The sequence below is a fragment of the Lucilia sericata genome, unplaced genomic scaffold, assembly GCF_015586225.1.
Source record: "Lucilia sericata isolate MDLA Ls3-8-SP2 unplaced genomic scaffold, ASM1558622v1 Contig000070F_arrow, whole genome shotgun sequence".
Classification (NCBI taxonomy): Eukaryota; Metazoa; Arthropoda; class Insecta; order Diptera; family Calliphoridae; genus Lucilia; species Lucilia sericata.
The window spans coordinates 17766-44335 of record NW_023994104.1 but is presented as its reverse complement, the minus strand read 5'-3'; the positions used below and the strand labels follow the sequence as shown (position 1 = coordinate 44335).

The 26570-nt window shown below is 30.3% G+C and overlaps 2 protein-coding genes across 2 annotated transcripts; one reads left to right on the top strand and one right to left on the bottom strand.

The window, feature by feature from the left end:
• Positions 1–12443: 12443 nt before the first annotated feature.
• LOC119616390 (general odorant-binding protein 56a-like) lies at positions 12444–13055 on the bottom strand. Its single transcript, XM_037972747.1, has 2 exons — positions 12895–13055; positions 12444–12836 (listed from the first exon to the last, which is right to left on the bottom strand). Exons 1-2 carry the CDS (start codon positions 13030–13032, stop codon positions 12462–12464), a joined length of 513 nt encoding a protein of 170 aa, XP_037828675.1. The 5' UTR covers positions 13033–13055; the 3' UTR covers positions 12444–12461.
• Positions 13056–13474: 419 nt separating this feature from the next.
• On the top strand, positions 13475–13992 carry LOC119616389. Its single transcript, XM_037972746.1, has 2 exons — positions 13475–13546; positions 13610–13992. Exons 1-2 carry the CDS (start codon positions 13478–13480, stop codon positions 13973–13975), a joined length of 435 nt encoding a protein of 144 aa, XP_037828674.1. The 5' UTR covers positions 13475–13477; the 3' UTR covers positions 13976–13992.
• The last annotated feature ends 12578 nt before the right edge of the window (positions 13993–26570 follow it).

The window sequence follows — 26570 nt, the reverse complement described above, 5'->3', positions numbered from 1 at the left end:
CAAACGGTAATAGTAGACTGGCGAGAGTGTATACTAGACTATAGACTTAAGACCAGTCTATACTGTAGGATAGACTATAGACTAAACTATAGATTAAAATACGGACTAATTTACAACCTAGAGTATAGAGAATACTAGGCTAAACTATAGACTAGACTATAGACTAGACTATAGACTAGACTATAGACTAGACTATAGACTAGACTATAGACTAGACTATAGACTAGACTATAGACTATACTATAGACTAGACTATAGACTAGACCATAGACTAGACTATAGACCAGACTATAGACTAGACTATAGACTAGACTATAGACTAGGCTATAGACTAGACTATAGACTAGACTATAGACTAGACTATAGATTAGACTATAGACTAGACTATAGACTAGATTATAGACTAGACTATAGACTAGACTATAGACTAGACTAAGACTAGACTATAGACTAGACTATAGACTAGACTATAGACTAGACTATAGACTAGACTATAGACTAGACTATAGACTAGACTATAGACTAGACTATAGACTAGACTATAGACTAGACTATAGACTAGACAATAGACTAGACTATAGACTAGACTATAGACTAGACTATAGACCAGACTATAGACTAGACTATAGACTAGACTATAGACTAGACTATAGACTAGACTATAGACTAGACTATAGACTAGACTATAGAGTAGACTATAGACTAGACTATAGACTAGACTATAGACTAGACTATAGACTAGACTATAGACTAGACTATAGACTAGACTATAGACTAGACTATAGACTAGACTATAGACTAGACTATAGACTAGACTATAGACTAGACTATAGACTAGACTATAGACTAGACTATAGACTAGACTATAGACTAGACTATAGACTAGACTATAGACTAGACTATTGACTAGACTATAGACTAGACTATAGACTAGACTATAGACTAGACTATAGACTAGACTATAGACTAGACTATAGACTAGACTATAGACTAGACTATAGACTAGACTATAGACTAGACTATAGACTAGACTATAGACTAGACTATAGACTAGACTATAGACTAGACTATAGACTAGACTATAGACTAGACTATAGACTAGACTATAGACTAGACTATAGACTAGACTATAGACTAGACTATAGACTAGACTATAGACTAGACTATAGACTAGACTATAGACTAGACTATAGACTAGACTATAGACTAGACTATAGACTAGACTATAGACTAGACTATAGACTAGACTATAGACTAGACTATAGACTAGACTATAGACTAGACTATAGACTAGACTATAGACTAGACTATAGACTAGACTATAGACTAGACTATAGACTATAGACTGACTATGACTAGACTATAGACTAGACTATAGACTAGACTATAGACTAGACTATAGACTAGACTATAGACTAGACTATAGACTAGACTATAGACTAGACTATAGACTAGACTATAGACTAGACTATAGACTAGACTATAGACTAGACTATAGACTAGACTATAGACTAGACTAGATAGACTATAGACTAGACTATAGACTAGAGACTAGACTAGACTATAGACTAGACTATAGACTAGACTATAGACTAGACTATAGACTAGACTATAGACTAGACTAGATAGACTGACTATAGACTAGACTATAGACTAGACTATAGACTAGACTATAGACTAGACTATAGACTAGACTATAGACTAGACTATAGACTAGACTATAGACTAGACTATAGACTAGACTATAGACTAGACTATAGACTAGACTATAGACTACACTATAGACTAGACTATAGACTACACTATAGACTAGACTATAGACTAGACTATAGACTAGACTATAGACTAGACTATAGACTAGACTATAGACTAGACTATAGACTAGACTATAGACTAGACTATAGACTAGACTATAGACTAGACTATAGACTAGACTATAGACTAGACTATAGACTAGACTATAGACTAGACTATAGACTAGACTATAGACTAGACTATAGACTAGACTATAGACTAGACTATAGACTAGACTATAGACTAGACTATAGACTAGACTATAGACTAGACTATAGACTAGACTATAGACTAGACTATAGACTAGACTATAGACTAGACTATAGACTAGACTATAGACTAGACTATAGACTAGACTATAGACTAGACTATAGACTAGACTATAGACTAGACTATAGACTAGACTATAGACTAGACTATAGACTAGACTATAGACTAGACTATAGACTAGACTATAGACTAGACTATAGACTAGACTATAGACTAGACTATAGACTAGACTATAGACTAGACTATAGACTAGACTATAGACTAGACTATAGACTAGACTATAGACTAGACTATAGACTAGACTATAGACTAGACTATAGACTATAGACTAGACTATAGACTAGACTATAGACTAGACTATAGACTAGACTATAGACTAGACTATAGACTAGACTATAGACTAGACTATAGAAGACTATAGACTAGACTATAGACTAGACTATAGACTAGACTATAGACTAGACTATAGACTAGACTATAGACTAGACTATAGACTAGACTATAACTAGACTATAGACTAGACTATAGACTAGACTATAGACTAGACTATAGACTAGACTATAGACTAGACTATAGACTAGACTATAGACTAGACTATAGACTAGACTATAGACTAGACTATAGACTAGACTATAGACTAGACTATAGACTAGACTATAGACTAGACTATAGACTAGACTATAGACTAGACTAGACTAGACTATAGACTAGACTATAGACTAGACTATAGACTAGACTATAGACTATACTAGAACTAGACTATAGACTAGACTATAGACTAGACTATAGACTAGACTATAGACTAGACTATAGACTAGACTATAGACTAGACTATAGACTAGACTATAGACTAGACTATAGACTAGACTATAGACTAGACTATAGACTAGACTATAGACTAGACTATAGACTAGACTATAGACTAGACTATAGACTAGACTATAGACTAGACTATAGACTAGACTATAGACTAGACTATAGACTAGACTATAGACTAGACTATAGACTAGACTATAGACTAGACTATAGACTAGACTATAGACTAGACTATAGACTAGACTATAGACTAGACTATAGACTAGACTATAGACTAGACTATAGACTAGACTATAGACTAGACTATAGACTAGACTATAGACTAGACTATAGACTAGACTATAGACTAGACTATAGACTAGACTATAGACCAGACTATAGACTAGAATATAGGCTAAACTATAGACTAGACTATAGACTAGACTATAGGCTAGACTATAGACTAGACTATAGACAAGACTATAGACTATACTATAGACTAGACTATAGACTAGACTATAGACTAGACTATAGACTGGACTATAGGCTAGACTATGGACTAGACTATAGACTAGACTATAGACTAGACTATAGACTGGGCTATAGACTAGACTATAGACAAAACTATAGACAAAACTATAAACTAGTATACAAAATAAACTAATATATTATAGACTGGAGTTTAGACCAGACTATGTACTGGGCTATATACTAGCCTGTAGCCTGGACTATAGACTAGATACATACTTCTGTAAAAATTTGTGATTATAGTATTGGGATAACCCTCATGATAAATTAATATTACCTTGCCTTTGAAAGTAGCGTATCTTTTAAACACATAATAGAACACGACTGTAAAGAAAACAAGCAAAAAATAATAAATTACATACACGAAGAAATAAAAAATAAAAATAATTGTTGATACGCTTTTTTTGCATTAAATATAGCTGGAAGTAATAATATTAACCACAAATAGAGAGAAAAAAGTAAACTTTAAGAACTATAGTTTTTTTTGGCAGTAAATGTATTTATGTATTCTGTGTTTAACAAAAAAAAATTAAACATAATGAGATGACAGTTTAAAAGTAATTATTCATTATTGCTTTCAATTCTTAAAATTTAAAGAAAAAAGAAACAATTGAACAAAAAATACTTTTTTAAAATTTAAATGAAATTTCTAGATTTGAACTTATTTGCTTAAACATTACTTTATAAAATCCTTTAATTTATTTTCTTCTTTACGAATTTCTTTTAACCAAATTAGTAACGCACGTCTGCTTATCTAGTGTTTTCAATACTTTGTGTTTCAAAACAATTTTATTTTTTTATTTTTTGGTTACTTTTTCTTTTTCTAAAGAAATTTTGTATGCATTTGGTGTGTGTGTGTGACTGTTTTATATATTTAAGTTAAACCTTAATAAAATAGAATAGAAAATGTAATGAAAGGATAACCCCTTTAAAAACATTCGACTTTATTAAAAATTTATAGGCCTACTAAACTGTGACATTTTCTTAAAACCAATACTGCATATTTGGGCTACAAACCTAACGAAATGTATTTTTTTTCAGCAATAATAGTTTATTTTTCTGTTTGTCTTAAATAGAGTTAAAGATAAGAAATTGATGAGGGTAGTCTCAAATATACATATGTACACTTAAGGTCTTTCGTTTTGTCCTTAAAGGATTTTAGTAAAGATTTGGCAGAAAACTAAATTTTGTATTAATGAACTTTTTGGGTTAAAGTTATTTATTAATGCATAAACTTAAACTTTTTACTGCAATTTAAACAGTTATGGCAAATAATTTCCTTTAATAACAATTAGGGTTAAAGGAATTTAAAGCAGAGATTGTTAAAATAAAATTTAAAGAAAATTAACAATGCACATATTTAGATAAATTTCTGAGATAAGAGCAAGATATGTTTAAAAATTGTTTAACGAAAGTAAAGTTTAATAAAATCAAATAAAATATGAAAAGAATTTTGCAAATTTTCTTTCAAATGTAAAGTTCACGCAACTTTAATTGAAACTTAAAATATTTTTACATTCGAATTCATTGTCCACTATTTTTTAAACACTTTTGTTTATTGCTGTTGTAATTTTCTTTAAAAGATTTCGCTGCTGTTTGCGCTTTTTATTTCTCGCCCATCAATAAATATATAAAAATTACTTCCGCTTGTTATATTTTTCCATTTTGTAGCATCAGGTCTATAAACTATTGTGTTGTCCAACGGGGATGGAATGTTGATGCATTCTACTTAAAATATAAACTACTGTCCACAAAGACTAAAATCTTAGATTATGACCAGATTATGACTAGGCTTTGACTAGACTATGACAAGACTATGACTAGACTATGACTATGACTATGACTAGACTATGACTATCTTTATGTCTACGACTATGACTATGACTAGACTATGACTATGACTAGACTATGACTAGACTATGACTGACTATGACTAACTATGACTAGGACTAGACGAGACTAGACTATGGACTAGACTATGACTAGACTATGACTAGACTATGGACATGACTAGACTATGACTAGACTATGACTAGACTATGACTAGACTATGACTAGACTATGACTAGACTATGACTAGACTATGACTAGACTATGACTAGACTATGACTAGACTATGACTAGACTATGACTAGACTATGACTAGACTATGACTAGACTATGACTAGACTATGACTAGACTATGACTAGACTATGACTAGACTATGACTAGACTATGACTAGACTATGACTAGACTATGACTAGACTATGACTAGACTATGACTAGACTATGACTAGACTATGACTAGACTATGACTAGACTATGACTAGACTATGACTAGACTATGACTAGACTATGACTAGACTATGACTAGACTATGACTAGACTATGACTAGACTATGACTAGACTATGACTAGACTATGACTAGACTATGACTAGACTATGACTAGACTATGACTAGACTATGACTAGACTATGACTAGACTATGACTAGACTATGACTAGACTATGACTAGACTATGACTAGACTATGACTAGACTCAATACTCTAGTCTATCGTCTAGTCTATAGCTCTAGTCTATAGTCTAGTCTATAGTCTAGTCTATAGTCTAGTCTATAGTCTAGTCTAGTCTATAGTCTAGTCTATAGTCTAGTCTATAGTCTATCTATAGTCTAGTCTATAGTCTAGTCTATCGTCCGGTCTATAGTCTAGTCTATAGTCTAGTCTATAGTCTAGGTCTATAGTCTAGTCTAGTCTAGTCTATAGTCTAGTCTATAGTCTAGTCTATAGTCTAGTCTATAGTCTAGTCTATAGTCTAGTCTATAGTCTAGTCTATAGTCTAGTCTATAGTCTAGTCTATAGTCTAGTCTATAGTCTAGTCTATAGTCTAGTCTATAGTCTAGTCTATAGTCTAGTCTATAGTCTAGTCTATAGTCTAGTCTATAGTCTAGTCTATAGTCTAGTCTTATAGTCTAGTCTATAGTCTAGTCTATAGTCTAGTCTATAGTCTAGTCTATAGTCTAGTCTATAGTCTAGTCTATAGTCTAGTCTATAGTCTAGTCTATAGTCTAGTCTATAGTCTAGTCTATAGTCTAGTCTATAGTCTAGTCTATAGTCCTAGTCTATAGTCTAGTCTATAGTCTAGTCTATAGTCTAGTCTATAGTCTAGTCTATAGTCTTAGTCTATAGTCTAGTCTATAGTCTAGTCTATAGTCTAGTCTATAGTCTAGTCTATAGTCTAGTCTATAGTCTAGTCTATAGTCTAGTCTAGTCTATGGTCTAGTCTGTAATCTAATCGATAGTCTAGTCTATAGTCTAGTGCATTTCTGATAGATTTAGATAGTAGTCTGTATGGAAAATGAAGAAGTTACTGCTTTAGAATTATTTTAATGAACTTTTCCAACCCTGTACAGAACTATTACGATTCATAGCTGTTTTTTTACAATCAATTTACAATGTCATAGTCATTGTCGACTACTACAACTACCGGTCATTTGGTCAGCATTTTATGACATCAAACCTCCACAACGTCGTCAACTAGCAACAACATCATTGCCACTAGCAACAGCAACATGAGTAGCGTTAGCCTGCACTTGGTAAATAACACTTATTGCGTGCATCTCCATTTGCTAGGGTTGGGGCTACTCGTTATGTCATTGTTGTAGTTGTTAACAAGAAGTCGTTTGTTAAAAAAAAAAATATGGGGAAAAAAACACATTGTAAATTACTGCAGAGACGCGACAAGATTAAGATCGCTGTGAGTAAAAAATCCCATAAAAAATAGTACTTTTGTAGTCATTTAATGTATTTTGTTTAATAAAAATTGCTACAACCATTAAGTCATATAATTTCATGATATTTTTTAAATGTTTATAGAGTTATTAAGTTTTTTTGGTTGGTTTTAAGTATAGCAAAAATTGCTCATAATTAAATGTATGGATGATATGAGGAGACTAAAATATTTATTGAAAATTAATTATCGAAATGAATATAAAAACTATACATAAATTTAATAGTTTTCTCTTAACATTTTTTTGTAACTACACAACATATTTATGCATTTCAGTGTAGTGCAGCCAAAGACTGCTTGTAGAGATTTTTATTAGCTGTAGCTTTTAATATATTAATACAGCAGTTAAATGCTGTTTATTTATGTAGACAGTTTGGGATTTGTCTAAATTTGTTTTAAATTTGTGATACAATTAAAAAATAACAATTTAAATCTAAACATTTTAAATTTATGCATTAAAAACTCATTAAAAGCATTTTAAAATATTTTATTTTAAAACAAATTTTAAATGAATTTTAAATTGCTCAATTGTTTAGATAAATATCTTGAATATAATTTTTGTTGTTGTTTTTTTTTTTTTTTTTTTTTTTTTTTTGCGCAAACAAAAAACAAACTCAATGATTTGTCACTTAAATGCTTTATATAAAATTAAATTTAATTTAACAAACTATAAATTTCTCGATTTTTAATTATATTTACAAAATACTTCTATTATTTATTAATATAATTTAAATTAATATTTTGACATATATAAATTTAGAAAAGCAACAACAATAAATACATATTCCATGTATATACATATTTAGCTACCCATATGGGAAACTTCTACTTAATTACATGCATCATTGCACAACACATTCATAAAATTACTAATATAATAATTTTCATTAGAAATCGTAATACAAACATAAATACAAATATAAACACAAGTATCTGTGTTTGTCTATTTACGTACTAATGTCTACTTATTCAGCCGTATATGAATACATTGTATACAATATTAGTTGTTTGAATATATGTATACAAATTTAGTCATGATAACATTAATATGATCTGATATAGTTTTATGTGTCCATTATCAATATAATAATTTTTCACTAAATATTTGATTTTCTGGCAATAGAGAGAGACACACACACACACATTCAGAAATAAATATCAAAATATTATTCACACAAAACATATTAACATAAAATGTTGTTAAATTGCTAATGTTTGGCAGATTGTCTGTCAGTTTTATAGTATGTTATATAACGAGGCTCCAAATTAACAATCATCGACTACAAGAACTACATATTTATTTAAGGACTGTAGTTTTTTGAATTTTTATATATTAAAACCTGTTACAATTTGGTCTATAGTCCAGATTAAAAACTATAGTCTTTTCATATTATAGTATACTCAGACTGCAGACTGTAGTGTGTAAAGACTATAGTCTATTCAGTCTATTGTCCACTTTGACTACAGTCCACTATAGACTAGAGTCTACTTAGACAAGTTTACTCAGACTACAGTCTACGCAAACTATAGACTATAGTCTACTCAGACTATAGACTAAAGTCTACTCAGACTATATACTATAGTCTACTCAGACTATATACTATAGTCTACTCAGACTATATACTATAGTCTACTCAGACTATAGACTACAGTCTACTCAGACTATAGACTACAGTCTACTCAAATATAGACTATAGTCTACTCAAATATAGACTATAGTCTACTCATACTATAGAATATAGTCTACTCAGACTATAGACTATAGTCAACATAGACTACAGTCTACTCAGACTATACCCTATAGTATACTCAGACTATATACAATAGACTACAGTCTACTCAGACTATAGACTATAGTTTACTCAGACTATAGACTACAGTCTACTCAGACTATAGACTACCGTCTCCTCAGACTACTCAGACTATATACTATACTATAGCCTACTCAGACTATAGATTATAGTCTACTTAGACTATAGACTATAGCCTACTCAGACTATAGACTATAGCCTACTCAGACTATAGACTATAGTCTACTAAGACTATATACTATAGTCTAATCATACTATAGTCTACTAAGACTATAGACTGTATCCTACTTATACTATAGACTACATTCTACTTAGACTATAGTCGACTCAGACTACAAACTATAGTCTACTCAGACTATAGTCTACTGAGACTTTAGACTTCTCAGACTATATACTAGAAACTACACAGACTATAGTCTACTCAAACTATAGTCTACTAAGACTATGAACTATTTCTTACTCAGACTTTATACTATAGTCTATTCAGACCATAGACTATAGTCTACACATACTATAGACTATAGTCTACTCAAGCTATGGACTCTAGTCTACTCAGTCTACAGACTATAGCTTACACAGACTATAGAGTATAGTCTGAGTGATTATAGACTAGAATCTACTCAGTCTATAGACTATACAGATTATAGACTATAGTCTACTCAAAATATATACTATAGACTACAGTCTACTCAGTCTATAGACCATAGACTATAGTTTACACAGACTATAGACTATAGTCTACTGAGACTATAGACTATAGTCTACTCAGACTATAGACTATAGTCTACTCAGACTATAGACTATAGTCTACTCAGACTATAGACTATAGTCTACTCAGACTATAGACTATAGTCTACTCAGACTATAGACTATAGTCTACTCAGACTATAGGCTACTCAGACTATATACTATAGTCTACTCAGACTATACTCATGATAAAGTCTACAGTTTAGTCAGGAAATAGACTATAATCAACTAAAGGTATTGACTATAGTGTAAACAGGCTGTAGTGTACCTAGGCTGATACTGTGGATTAAAGTCTCCTCAAATCTTTTCAAATCTATTCAAATGAAATTTGTTGAGCCACCTTAATACTGATACATATTCATACGACTAACTCTCTCTATCTGCTGAATATTTATTATTAATTAATGCATATTATAATGCATTATAAAGTATTAGTATTATACATATACATATATTATGTTGATGATGATAATGTTGATAATATATATGATGATGTTATCGATAATGACGTTGTTTATCTTGTAAATGTATGCATGCTGGCAAAAAAAGAATTAAATCAATGTCCGTGATATTTTTCAGCTTATTATTTTTTATTTAATATTTATATTAAACCATTTATAATTGGGTCATAATAAAATCAGCTATATGCCCTGTAATCTATGTAAAAAATCTATATGTTTAATGGATTAATGTATATTAAGGTTAATGGATTTATAGTGTATGGAATTTTTAATAGTTTTGTGAGAAAGAAATGTAAAAATTTAATATGAAACAGCCTGTCTAAGTGTGTGGATGTTAATTAAATGAAATCATTGCCTATTTTAGGGAGGCCAAGTTAAAATAAAAACATTTTTACAGTTATGTTAAGTGTTAGTTAACCTTTAAGCGGTAAGAGGTTTTAATTAACAGAACTGTTAACACTACAGCTAAACGTTGAGGAAAACAACAACTGATCTTTAAAAATATTTATGAAATAGAAAATTTAAGAAAATTTTATAATAAATCAGATTTCTAAAACACCACAAATTATGGACTGTGGTCAGCTCATTCTGTTATCTATAGTTGGCTGAGTCCGTCTACTATTGTTAGCGGAGACTATTGACAACAGTTTGCCTCATCTATTGTCTATAGCCTTGATTGATTAAAGTTAGCTCAGACTATTGTTTTAATTCTGCTCAGACTACGAACAGTAGCCTATTATGGACTATAGTCTCCTCAGAGTAATGGTTACAGGCTGCTCCGGCTACTAAAATCGTCGCTTAAACTTCTGATTGTAATCAGTTGTGTGTAACGACTAAAGTTTGCCTACACCATTTATATACTATGTTCAGATTACTGACTTTAATCGCTCACACTATAGACAATATATTGACTATGGCTCTCTCAGACTATTATTATTGTCTATTCAGACTAGTAAGTATAATCTATTCCGACAATTGACTATAATCTGCTCAGACTACTGAATATATACTACTCAAACTATTGACCATACTTTACTTAGACTATTGACTATATATAGTATACTATATATACACTATTGACTATAGTCATCTAAGGCTATTGTATATATAATGCTGAGACTACTGACATTGTCTGCTCATATTTATTCTTGTGAATAATCTGAGCTTCTTATAGTCATACATATATATAGACTAGTGACTATAGATTGCTAAGCCTATTGACTATAGTCTGCTCAGACAATGGACTACAGTCTGCCTAGACTATTGACTATTGCCCGCCTAGACCCATAGTCTGTTCATATATACACTATTGGCTATAGTCATCTCAGGCTATTGTATATATTCTACTGACTTTGCCATCTCAAACTATTGACTATAATTAGCTCTGACTATTGACTACAGCTTGCTTATACTATTCAATATAGTTTATTAAGACTAGTTACCATAATCTATTCTGTTCATTGACTATAATCTGCTCATAATATTGACTAAAGTCTACCTAGCTCATTGACTATAGTTTGCTCAGACTACTGACTATGATTAGCTCTGTTCAATGACTATAGTTTGCTCGTAATATTGTATATAGTCTATTCGTAATAGTTACTTTAATCTATTTCGACAATTGACTGTAATGTGCTCAGAATACTGACTACATACTACTCAAAATATTGACTCTACTTTACTCAGACTATTGACTATATATAGTATACTATATATACACTATTGACTAAAGTCATCTCAGGCTATTGTATATATACTGCTGAGACTACAGACATTGTCTGCTCATATTGACTCTTGTCAATAATTTGAGCTTCTTATAGTCATAGATATAGTGTGCTCAGAATACTAACTATAGTCTTATCAGACTTTTGATTGTAGCCTGCTAAGCCTATTGACTATAGTCTGCTCAGACTATGGACTAAAGTCCTCCCAGACTATTGACTATAGCCCGCATAGACCCATAACAATAGTGTGTTCATACTTTTTGTTATACTTAGTTTGAAAGACTGTTCAGAGTTGTGACTACATTCTGCTCAGATAAAAGGCGATATTCTGAGAAACTATTCAGTAAGCTCTAATCTGGATTTTGATATAGTCAACACAAACTCTTGACTATTGTTTGCTGAGACTTTTGACTACAAACCACTTTTTGATAAAATCTTGATTCTGCTATCAGTTATAGTTATCCTTGTTGTTAGATAAATGAAAAACCATAGATTTTAAAATGCAATATGTTCTATAATATATTATTATTTTAAATAATATTCATAGAAATTTTGATGTTATTGGAAAACTTGTAAACCAGTCTCCCTAACCACACACAATTGAAAATTAAATCCAATTTCACACTTATCCTTGCCCTCCAATTTCGTGCATTTGTCCAAAGCAGCATCAGCCTTCTTTTTATCATTTATCACAACGGGCAAGGTTTGGCGTAAAGTTTTCTCATTGGGTTTACCATTAACTAAAATACCATATTGCTCCAAAATGCAGGAACAATAACACTGGACCTCTCTGGGTGTATTGGCCAGAGTGGTGTCTTTGGAGAAGAGTGTATGCTGGTTTATTTTTTTGGCTTGTTCTTTAGTAAGTTTAGATAAACCCATGCACTTTTTACGAAATTCCAATAGTTCCTTTTCCAAAGCTTCCTCCTCGGACTAAAAAGGAAATATAATTTGTTAGAAAAAATTTATTTTATTTTTATGGCTCTTTTACCATTTTAGCTGATACCATAGCAGCATTAACAATGACCATTAAAATCATTAAAAACATAAATTGTTGCATTTTTAATAATTTTAAAGTTTTTGTCATTTTAGTTGCGGCTGCCTTTGATGATAATATTTTTGTTGTCATTGTTAACCGTGTACTTTTTATGGTTGTTTGAATTTCACTATTAAAATCATTGGTTGTTCTATGTTTATTTATGTGAAAATTTTTCAATTTAAAAACAAAACCACAATTACAAAAAAAAACCCTGTTGGTATTATATTTATTAAAATTTAATTTAAAATATTTAAAATATTAGCCATAGCATATAGAGATATTAACTAAAATGAGCGAAAAAAAAGTGTGCTTGAAATAATTGTATTTAACTCAAATTAAATAAAGCAAAAGGGAGAAAAAAATTAATTATACAATATGTTTATTAGAATAAAAATAATTTTAAAGAGGTAATTTTATTTTTATTTAATTAAATTTTTTTCACAAACAATAGCCAACCGCATATTTGATTAAAAATTAGTATTTAAACAACATGAGCAGAGAGCAATGTTATCATTAAATTCAACAACTTGCAATAATGAAAACCATTATTTGTTATTTGTTCATCTTGGTAGTGGTGGCTTTAAGCTTTAACCATCACACGGAAGTAAGTAAAAAAAAAAAAACACCCACACTTATGGAGTGAGAAAATCATAGTCTTTAATTTCAGGCCGCTGCTACTGACGCTGAAGTTGGCAAAAAGGCTACCGAGAAGTGCATTAAGGAAGGCAGTTTAGGTGGTGAAGATACTAAACGCATATTGAACGGTGATATATTTAGCACTAAATATAAAGAGACCTCCGAGAAACTAAAATGTTTCTTGCTGTGCTACTATAAGCATATTGGCATTATTGGTGCAGATGGCAAGCAAAAGCCTGAGGTGGTATTGAAATATTTAGAGTCTAGATTTCCCAATGATAAGGATAAAATTAAACCAGCCTTGGCTAAGTGTACTAACATCAAATCTTCAAATCCTTGTCAGGTGGTTTATCAGTTCGAGGATTGTGTTATAAAAAATGTATCAAATATGAAATAATAAAATTTTAAAGAAAATATTAATAAATTATTACACAGAAAAAAATAATTCATATTTGGAATGAATTTTGAAATAAATTGAATGAATCGAACATGACTTTTTTTCCCAAACCATTTTCATTCAGAATATTAAAAGTTCATAAAATGTATGAATTTGTACATGAAAGATTTTTTTGTTTTTTTGTTCATTTTCTTTGATTTTCATCAAAAATGCAATAAATAAATAACCGTTACCCATTAATATCTTCCATTTTTTAGAAAATAATCACATATTAGCGTATTTTTATGATAAATAAATAAAAATGCTGGAAAACAAAATATGAAATAAAAAACCAGCATATAGCTAAACATCCATTCTTCAGAAAATGCTGCATGTTACGCGCATATTTCATTGTTTTCAATCTAAAAATCATAAAGAAATAACAAATTTTCTAAAGAAAATTTCAAACATTTTTTAACAAACAGAAAAATATAAAGAAAATTTTTAATATTTTAAGTCAAGGCTTCTAGATTATGTTTAAAAATATAAAAATGAAAAAATTCATACAATTTAGGAACTTATTCTTAAATATTATTAACTTTAGTCAATGAAAGCAGTTCATAATATTTATGCTGAAACTTTTTTCTGTGTAAGGAGACTTTGAAAGAAATGGAAATTATTTTGACTTTTTTTCATAAATTTACTGAAAATAGATAAAACAATAAACTCTGTATTATGGGTCTGAGAAATTCAATATCTAAATTGAATCGATCTAATATATCTTAAATCCTTTAACTTTGCTGTAAAACTTAAACAGCAGTATAAAACATTAAAAGATCTTTTTTGAAATATTCTTGACATTAGAAAACCTTTAAAACTTTCGAATAGTAACTATAATGGCTAAGTATGAGCTTTTGCACATGTGAAAGTGAGAAAGCTTTTTGGCGCTATGTGAAAGTTTTTTGAAATAGAAAAAAATGGTTCCAGCTTTTTGATCAAAATTTCTTTTGAAAAATATCCACAAATTTGAGATAATCTAAAAGAAATGGTTCTCTAATGATAACAGAAAACTTATAAAGTTTACATGTTCATGCTCACACATGATTAAAAAACAAACAAAAGCACTCAGAGAAGCAATTTTTTACTCTCTGCCAATGTATCTCTCTAGTTGAATGAAAACGTTCTTTAGTAATGAAGAAGCCTAAATAGAATAAAAATAAAAAGAGATAAATGGTTCTGAGTGAACGTAAGTCTATTGATAAAAAAAAGAACCTTTAAATTGCTCTGGACCTTGAACAAATAATTGGTCGGTAATAAAAACACCTTAAGTGATCTTAGCTACTGATTCAAAGAACAAAGAGAATTAAACGAAAAACTTTGCTGAGTACTCAACTCAGTACTTTATTTAGCTTTATTATTATTGTCTGATCGATAAAATCTCTCCGATAAAATATTAACTTTACGAATGTCAACGATAGTTTCCTACGACAACCAAAGCTCTATAAATATTGCTGGATATCCCTCAATTGAGTCATATGTAGATAAGATAAGTGCCAGAGGACACTAGCCCCCAAACAGCTCTTATCTTTAAGAGAATTGATCTGCAGGTTACAGGACAAGCTATCAATATAAATCGTACATATTGGATGATTATACATAAAGACCTGAAAATTTATGTGGGAATCAGTTGAAAGGCGGAAGCTGAGAAATACTACCGTCTTCCTAACCAATAAAATAGCTTCAGGGCAAAAGTCCTTGCTATAGCTGAATGCGTGTAAAATGGAATGGATTGAATATGGGGCATAGCAATAAGCTTTGCTATTAAGGTCCCCGGATTTCACAGAAATTGGAACAGTGTGGTAAAACGAGGATAACCTAACAAAAAAAAACTAGCTTCAAGGCAAAAGTGCATGCTATAGAGGGGTGTGTGTGAAAGGGAATGGATTGAATATGGAGCATAGAAAGAGAGCAACTACGATGATATCAGCTGATAAGGCTGAATATAAAACCTTGTTAGACTGTAAAAAAGTCATATCAGACTACTCTACCAGTTATAAGCTCTGCTATTAAGGTCCTTGAGTTACACGGAAATTGAAATAGTGTGGTAAAAGCAAGACCAAGGTCAGTATTTTAGCTGAACAATACGGATTAAGGGCATAACTATACAATATTAGACGAGTGGATCTGAAGGAGATAAAGCATGAGGAGAAGACCATAGAATGCAGTTATACCTTCTCTGTCTTTGTCATCTTGGGAGTGATGTTATATCAGATATTTTATCTGTCAAGAACACTTGTTGCAGAATTCTATCTTATCGACTCAGAAAATGATTGAATATAAAAATTGCAAGCTGTAGTTTGATTACAAAGTTTAGACGGACGGACGGACTGCCAGACGGAAGGACATAGCTAAATCGACTCAGCAAAAGATTCTACTAATCGGCTTAGAATCTTTTTACTTTATTTAAGGTGGGTGTAGGACCAATCTTGTGCTTTACCAACATCAGCACTAACCCTATATAGCCTCCCCACTAAAGTGGTGTAGGGTATAATTTATGTTTTGTGAAGAATTCAATATGCTATTTTATACCTTACTAATGGTGCCCGGTCAGCGTTGCAGCCGCTTGACAGGAACACTCCTCATGACCACATATTTGAAGTTTTGTCTTAATAAGGTGCCGTAGTTCTTGAGTTTATCGATAACGAACAAATATAACTCTTCTATTTATATATGTTGATTGTTAGTCTTCATAGATTTCAATATTTAAAATAATTAATATTCCACCAAATCCTTAACTACTTCAGTGACCAAATTGGGTTTGAAAAATTTGCAAAAGGTTCTAATAAAAATGTATTCCATAAAAAAGCATATTGAATTATTCAAATGATTGCTTATGAAAAACGCTTTTAACACACATGTGAACATACATATGTGCGTACACACACTTTCATACTTCATCAAATACTAGAAAAATATGTGAGTTTTCATAAAGGATATAACAATAAAAAGGGTGAAAAGTTAGAATTTAACAAAACAACATGTGCAGAAGATAAAACTACACTAACAAGTAAATCCGATTAAATTCATCTAACTTGATGAGAGTATATTATAATTTAACCGCTTTTTTGGAAAACCCTTTATATGTACATGCACATGAGTATGTACTTCTTTTTACACAAAAAAAAATCCCCAAAAGCAATTTTCGCACGCAAAAATGGATTAACACAAATGCACTTTATAGAAACAGTTTACACAACATACTCGAAAGTAAACGGATGAACAAACGATGAAATAAAATTGAATGAAAACGAAAAAAAAAAAATAAACGCTCAACAGAAGAGAATAAAATTACATACAAACAAACCAGAACAAACCAAACAAATTCAAATAAACTTTATACCATTTTATTAACAGTGACCATTGCAAAAATGTTGGCAAATATTGAAAAAAATGGCAACCAGCTCTCAAACATAACAACCAACCATATGTTATGTAGTTTGTTTGTTTGTTAAGCCTGGCGTTTAATGAAAGTTTAATGATTTGTTAATTGGATTTTGGCTTTAACAGAGAGAAAAAAACCCTAACAGAATAGACACACACTAAGGGAGGTTTTCCGTTTTGCAAATATACAAGAAAGCAGTAATTTAAACAGCTTAGCAAACAAATGAATTTGCATAACAAAACTACAACAAAAAAGGAAAAAAGGTCTTAACAGAAATTTACAAATACACAGCAGACTCTATAAAAAAAGGAAAGTAAAATAAATTTTGCTACATAATGCCTTTTTCACTTTTACCAAATAGGTCATGTGCTTAACATACGTTTGTTTCCATTTGCTTTTAATTTTTATTTGTCAAGACAATTTGTTTGATTTTTTCTCTATTTAGCTATGAAATCCTTAAGGATTTCTCTATTAATTTATTATGCAACATTTTGTTAGAATTTTCTTCTTTTGTTATTGTATCATTTAGTTTGCATAGAAAATTAAAACTCAAAGAACATTTTAAATTATAGAGCAAAAGTAAAGTTGAATAAAAGTCAAACATTTCACTTTATGTCAAATTTTAAACATAATTTTCATGATGTAGGAAATACTTTTTTTCACTTCACATTTATGCAAAACTGTCAAATTAAAATAAGGAAAATAAAACAGAAAACAAATAAAAACCGAAATGAAAAGTTTTATACTTTAGGGATTTATCAAAAAATAACAAATAATTTAAATAACTTATATAAATAAACTTAAAATCAATAGACAAATCAGACTCTCGAGATCATTTCCCTAAATCAATATAAATTAAATTTTAAATAGTTCCCCTGAAAGATTTAATTTTTACTCTTCAATAAAAATTTTAACTTTTTAAGAAAATGTTAATTTTTAGTGTAAAATTTAATTTTTAGTGAAAAATTTAATTTTTAATAAAAAATCTAATTTTTAATAAAAAATTTAAATTTTTGTTAAAAATTTATTTTTATAACGAAATAAAGAATTTTAGTGAAAAAATTGAATTCTAAGTGAAAATGGAATTTTTACTTAAAAATAAAATTTTTACTGAAAAATTTCACGACTAGACTATGACTAGACTATAGACTAGACTATAGATTAGACTATAGACTAGACTATATACTAGACTATAGACTAGACTATAGACTAGACTATAGACTAAACTATAGACTAGACTATAGACTATACTATAGACTAGACTATAGACTAGACTATGGACTAGACTATAGACTAGACTAGACTATAGACTAGACTAGACTATAGACTGACTATAGACTAGACTATAGACTAGACTATAGACTAGACTATAGACTAGACTATAGACTAGACTATAGACTAGACTATAGACTAGACTATAGACTAGACTATAGACTATAGACTAGACTATAGACTATAGACTAGACTATAGACTAGACTATAGACTAGACTATAGACTAGACTATGACTAGACTAGACTATACTAGACTAGACTATAGACTAGACTATAGACTAGACTATAGACTAGACTATAGACTAGACTATAGACTAGACTATAGACTAGACTATAGACTAGACTATAGACTAGACTATAGACTAGACTATAGACTAGACTATAGACTAGACATAGACTAGACTATAGACTAGACTATAGACTAGACTATAGACTAGACTATAGACTAGACTATAGACTAGACTATAGACTAGACTATAGACTAGACTATAGACTAGACTATAGACTAGACTATAGACTAACTAGACTATAGATGACTAGACTATAGACTAGACTATAGACTAGACTATAGACTAGACTATAGACTAGACTATAGACTAGACTATAGACTAGACTATAGACTAGACTATAGGACTAGACTATAGACTAGACTATAGACTAGACTATAGACTAGACTATAGACTAGACTATAGACTAGACTATAGACTAGACTAGACATAACTAGACTATAGACTAGCTAGACTAGACTATAGACTAGACTATAGACTAGACTATAGACTAGACTATAGACTAGACTATAGACTAGACTATAGACTAGACTATAGACTAGACCTATAGACTATACTAGACTAGACTATAGACTAGGACTATAGAACTAGACCTATAGACTAGACTATAGACTAGACTATAGACTAGACTATAGACTAGACTATAGACTACTAGACTAGACTATGACTAGACTATAGACTAGGACTATAGACTAGACTATAGACTAGACTATAGACTAGCTATAGACTAGCTATAGACTAGACTATAGACTAGACCTAGACTAGACTCTAGACTAGACTATAGACTAGACTATAGACTAGACTATAGACTAGACTATAGATAGACTATAGACTAGACTAGAGACTAGGACTATAGCCTATATGGCTTGGAAAACACTTCTCTTATCAGGAACTTTGAAAGACATATTCGTTTCTCGATTTTCTTTCCTTGAAAACTTGATTTTTTTAGTTTTTTCTTGCATTCTTATAGTAATTTTCTTCGAAAAACATTATTTTAATAAAGTAAATAAAATATAATTAATTCATCTCTTACCTATTGCATACCTTAAGTAATTTAATACAAAACTAATGAAGCATACTTTTGAGGATGCCTTTATTTATGTAATATATTAATCTAATTAAGTCTTTGTTCAGTAAATATCTTAATGAATTAAAACCACAATCTATTATCCAGAAAAATGAAAAATTAAACTTAACAAAAATCAAAAGATAATAAAATTACTTTTCTTTTAATGTACAATGATTACATAAAAATGATTGATAACGCACACATTTTATTGAATGGTCAACATTAATTTATTAAAAAGCTGCTGTTTATTCTCAACTTAGTTTTTCTTATTTTTTTGAGACCAAATAAAACCACAAAGCAAACAAAAGACTTTTGCAGTTAAAGGCCAAGATTTAAAAGCGCTAAAGAACAAACAAAGTAGAGTGTTCCCGGTTACAACCTTTGGACGCATTGTATTGACTCAACTTGTTTTATCTTTTATTTAGTGCCAAGAAAAGCAGAAAGATTATTTGGTTTTTTGTATGAAAAACTTTAGCCATTGTTAAACATTATAAAGCCGTGCAGAATGTGACAATGTGTCAATCTGTTTAATTTAATTTTTATCAATGTTGTTTGAGATTTACCCAGGCTTTATAAAGTATAGTTTCCTTTATGTTTTCTTTCTTTTTTCTTTAAGAAAACATAAGAAACTTCCTGTTTTTCTCGTTTTGTCTTGAGACATTTTTCCACTTTCTACCAACAATAGATAACATTCGATTAGGGTGTGGTGTTTTATTTGTTAAACTAACTCTATTCATGTTTTTTCCGTTTATGTTTCCGCTTCCTAGTTTTATTTTTTTTTTTTGTTTCTACTTTTCTTTTTTTTTTTTTGTTGTTTTTGTGTCTGCCTATTGTCTAGTCGTTGGCAAAACTCTACTGGAGGCTTAGTTGCTATCAATTCATATGTCAAATTTGGAATTTATATTTATTAAATTAAAATATTTTTGTCATAGAATGAAAAGTAAAGAAAGGAAATGTTGACATTTAAGACTAAAACAAAAAGAATAGTGACAGGAATTGATATTTGGTCAGGAATATGTTCATATATTAACAATTCAGTTGACTAACAAAAAGCTATGTAGACAATATTTCCATAAACATAATTAAATTTATATAAACTATGATCTAAAATATGCTACACTTTTCGATAACCACCACACACTCCAAACTATACCCTGTTTTACCTAATTTGATTTTAATTTAAATAAACCCCTTAAACTATGCAACACTAAGACATAAAAAGTAATAGAAAATGAAAATAATGTTTTAACAAACAGTTTCTGTTTGTGTTAACACTTTTGCTATTTATTTATTTTACTATTTAATATCTTTCTTGTGATATTAAACAAATAAACACACACTCACACACACTTTTCTTGTACGTGTATAAATAACAGTGTTTGTCATTTTTTTTGATTTAAGAAATCTTATTTGTTTTTAATTTACTTAACAAGCCAAAACCCCCCTAACCTTTTTTGTTGAAATCAAAAGCAAAGGTAGTATGCAGGGCATTTGCATGCAAACATACTACAGACAGACAGACTTATGCAGTAACAGAGGTAAAAAAGGAAATAAAATGTATGAAAAGTAAAATTCAAAATGTATGTGAGCAAAAGGTGGTTTGTGTTTATTTAGATGAGACGTGTTCATCATGTAAAATGTTACCAACACCCAGTCTGCTTTTTTTTGTTGCTACCAGTCATCATACCAAACTGCAATTGCCAGCTTCATCATCACCAGAGAGATGACTATAAAATACAAACAAACAATTTTTATAAAAACAAAATGTTCAAAAATTCAACAGCAGCAACAGCAAAGGAAAAGGACATGGAAGGGAAATAGTTGTTAAAATAATATAAAATGAACATTGCACTAGTGTTTTTTATAGTTTTATTATTTTTTTCCTTTTTTGCTAAAAATATGTTAAAAAAATATTTACTGTTACTTTAGCGTAATGAAATAGCTATTTTAATTGAGTTTTTTCTTCTAGTTTCTTTGCTAAAAACAAAAGCTGTTGTATGCATTAAAAAAAAATTGAAGAGTTTTGGGAAATTAAAATTAAAAAATACGTTTTTGTTATAACGCATTTAGTTTTCATTGGCGTAATGAATGAAATACATGATTTGTAAGAAATATAATTATTTGCATGAAACATTGAAGAGAACTAACTAATTAAAAATTAAAGAATACTTTAAGGATTTAAGTAACTCAACTAGAACTGAACTAGAACTGAACTAGAACTGAACTAGAACTGAACTAGAACTGAACTAGAACTGAACTAGAACTGAACTAGAACTGAACTAGAACTGAACTAGAACTGAACTAGAACTGAACTAGAACTGAACTAGAACTGAACTAGAACTGAACTAGAACTGAACTAGAACTGAACTAGAACTGAACTAGAACTGAACTAGAACTGAACTAGAACTGAACTAGAACTGAACTAGAACTGAACTAGAACTGAACTAGAACTGAACTAGAACTGAACTAGAACTGAACTAGACTGAACTAGAACTGAACTAGAACTGAACTAGAACTGAACTAGAACTGAACTAGAACTGAACTAGAACTGAACTAGAACTGAACTAGAACTGAACTAGAACTGAACTAATGACTAGAACTGAACTAGAACTGAACTAGAACTGAACTAGAACTGAACTAGAACTGAACTAGAACTGAACTAGAACTGAACTAGAAACTGAACTAGAACTGAACTAGAACTGAACTAGAACTGAACTAGAACTGACTAACTAGAACTGAACTAGAACTGAACTAGAACTGAACTAGAACTGAACTAGAACTGAACTAGAACTGAACTAGAACTGAACTAGAACTGAACTAGAACTGAACTAGAACTGAACTAGAACTGAACTAGAACTGAACTAGAACTGAACTAGAACTGAACTAGAACTGAACTAGAACTGAACTAGAACTGAACTAGAACTGAACTAGAACTGAACTAGAACTGAACTAGAACTGAACTAGAACTGAACTAGAACTGAACTAGAACTGAACTAGAACTGAACTAGAACTGAACTAGAACTGAACTAGAACTGAACTAGAACTGAACTAGAACTGAACTAGAACTGAACTAGAACTGAACTAGAACTGAACTAGAACTGAACTAGAACTGAACTAGAACTTGAACTAGAACTGAACTAGAACTGAACTAGAACTGAACTAGAACTGAACTAGAACTGAAGCTAGAACTGAACTAGAACTGGAACTAGAACTGAACTAGAACTGAACTAGAACTGAACTAGTACTGATCTAGACTAGAACTGAACTAGAACTGAACTATAACACAAATTTCCTGCCTAATAAAGTTCACAAATGATAGTATTGATACTATAATTTATTATAAGGATTTTAGCATAACTCATTTTTGATACAGTTTTGCACTTTTTATTACATAATAGAATTCCATTACATAATTACTCTGTATTTAGTTTAAATAAATGTATGTTAGTATATGCACCTGTAAAAAATTACAAACAAGCAAAGTAAAAACTTAATTAGTTGAATATTGTTTATAAAAAAATTAAAACAAAAAAGCCCTTCTATTATGTGTGTTAAATTTAATAACATTATCATGCAACATAATAAATTGACATAAACCATTTGTAAAACTTTTACTAACACTCATACATACATGCTCTGAAATAAACACACATCAGCGACATACGTACTATGTAAGTATATGTATATATACATATGTATGTAAAATAAGTAACAACAACAAATACTACAGACATTCACACAAGATCAAAGTTGACAAATTACAACGACAAACAATTAAAACAAATAATAATGATACACAAATACTCAAACCCTATCTGCCACCATCTCTTGGTCTCACCTCCTCCTTTTCCACCTATTAATTTACAGTTACTTGTGAATGAAACTAAGTGTGTTTGTAAATCATGTAGGTGTATTTCTTTATGTAAGTGTGTTAGTTTTTTAAAATAAATGAGAAATCTTCTACTTACACTGGCAGGTTGTGTTGTAAGTTAGTGTGTAGGTGGTATAGGTGAGTGTTTATAAACAAAAGGGTTTATCAGTTTAAATGTGTAAGGAAACTGTCATATCAGTTTGTAAGTCATAAATTATAAAAACAACAACAACAAAATCTTTTAAAATACACAAGTGTAAGTTAAACATGCAAGTATTTTAATGTGTGTGTGTGTGAGAGTGATCAGCCGGGTTTGTGTATGTTAAAAGTAAAATTTCTAAAAGGAAAAAAGTAATTTAATATCTCAAATAAGAATATATTTCAGACACTTTGTTCTTGTATTTACTTTTTTTTCAATCTACTTCCTTTAAAATGTTGTACCATAAACTTCATTTACATTTGTGTTGGGTTTCATGTTTACTTGTTTTATTTCCCCTTTTCTCTGTTTTCCTTTGATTCGATTTTTTTTCTGTTTTAAAACTTTGAAAAATTATAATAAGAAGAAAGAAATAAGAACAAGATAAAGCTGCCAGCCTAATCAAGATATTAACATGAACATGTTATAAATTATGACTTTAACAAACATATACAGATATACATAAGTTCTTACAACATATGCAGCATCCTTGATGTTGTAGAAAGGATGTATTTAAGAATCATTATATGCATTTCTTCATTTTTCAAATCCACCTGTTTGAAATGATAGTAAAAAAATATGTTTGATATATGTTCAGTTCTAGTTCAGTTTTAGTTCAGTTCTAGTTCAGTTCTAGTTCAGTTCTAGTTCAGTTCTAGTTCAGTTCTAGTTCAGTTCTAGTTCAGTTCTAGTTCAGTTCTAGTTCTAGTTCAGTTCTAGTTCAGTTCTATTTCAGTTCTAGTTCAGTTCTAGTTCAGTTCTAGTTCAGTTCTAGTTCAGTTCTAGATCAGTTCTAGTTCAGTTCTAGTTCAGTTCTAGTTCAGTTCTAGTTCAGTTCTAGTTCAGTTCTAGTTCAGTTCTAGTTCAGTTCTAGTTCAGTTCTAGTTCAGTTCTAGTTCAGTTCTAGTTCAGTTCTAGTTCAGTTATAGCAGTTCTAGTTCAGTTCTAGTTCAGTTCTAGTTCAGTTCTAGTTCAGTTCTAGTTCAGTTCTAGTTCAGTTCTAGTTCAGTTCTAGTTCAGTTCTAGTTCAGTTCTAGTTCAGTTCTAGTTCAGTTCTAGTTCAGTTAGTTCAGTCTAGTTCAGTTCTAGTTCAGTTCTAGTTCAGTCTAGTTCAGTAGTTCAGTTCTAGTTCAGTTCTAGTTCAGTTCTAGTTCAGTCTAGTTCAGTTCTAGTTCAGTTCTAGTTCAGTTCTAGTTCAGTTCTAGTTCAGTTCTAGTTCAGTTCTAGTTCAGTTCTAGTTCAGTTCTAGTTCAGTTCTAGTTCAGTTCTAGTTCAGTTCTAGTTCAGTTCTAGTTCAGTTCTAGTTCAGTTCTAGTTCAGTTAGTTCAGTTCTAGTTCAGTTCTAGTTCAGTTCTAGTTCAGTTTAGTTCAGTTCTAGTTCAGTTCTAGTTCAGTTCTAGTTCAGTTCTAGTTCAGTTCTAGTTCAGTTCTAGTTCAGTTATTAGTTCAGTTCTAGTTCAGTTATAGTTCAGTTCTCGTTCAGTTCTAGTTCAGTTATAGTTCCGTGATGGTTCTATAACCAATTATATGTCACTTAATGATACTTATCCTTAAGTGAAACAGCAGTTCTAGTTCAGTTCTAGTTCAGTTCTACTTCAGTTCTAGTTCAGTTCTAGTTCAGTTCTAGTTCAGTTCTAGTTCAGTTCTAGTTCAGTTCTAGTTCAGTTCTAGTTCAGTTCTAGTTCAGTTCTAGTTCAGTTCTAGTTCAGTTCTAGTTCAGTTCTAGTTCAGTTCTAGTTCAGTTCTACTTCAGTTCTCGTTCAGTTCTAGTTCAGTTATAGTTCAGTGATGGTTCTATAACCAATTATATGTCACTTAATGATACTTATCCTTAAGTGAAACAGCAAAAATGCATTCAGTTTGAAACATTTTCCAGAGTTAAACATTTAAAATTATGTATAATTAATTTAATTTTGAAATTTCTCCATTAATACCAATTAGTTGTGCTACCTTTCAATTAATGACACTAACATATGAAGGACTTAACATAAATATACTTCACGTATTTTAATATGCATATTAACATAAATAATTCATAATTATAAATTCACTGTTTCAACTAATTACAATAAATGACTTAATGTTTTTATATGGAAATTTATTAAACTCAAACTGCTTACACGTCTGAAAATTTTTTTGCTGCTAAAACTAACTACTACCTATAAACACACTCTAGCTTTACAACATGCAAATTGTATGCATTATACAAGAACACAAGAAGAAAAAACTTAAAGGATAAAACCAAGGATAAGAGACAACATATTAAGAGCACACACTTTGCATTTATACTCTCTCTTAGATACAAGCATACAATGACAAGTGCATGTGTCTGTCTCAGCAAAAAATGTAGCAAAAACTGTTGATATGGTGTCATACCGAGAATATAACGGGGAAAATAGGTAAGCAACAAGACAAGGTATACGTATCTCTTGCCGGTAGTTGGTAGGGAATGGAAGGAGTTGTCGTAGTGTGTGAGTT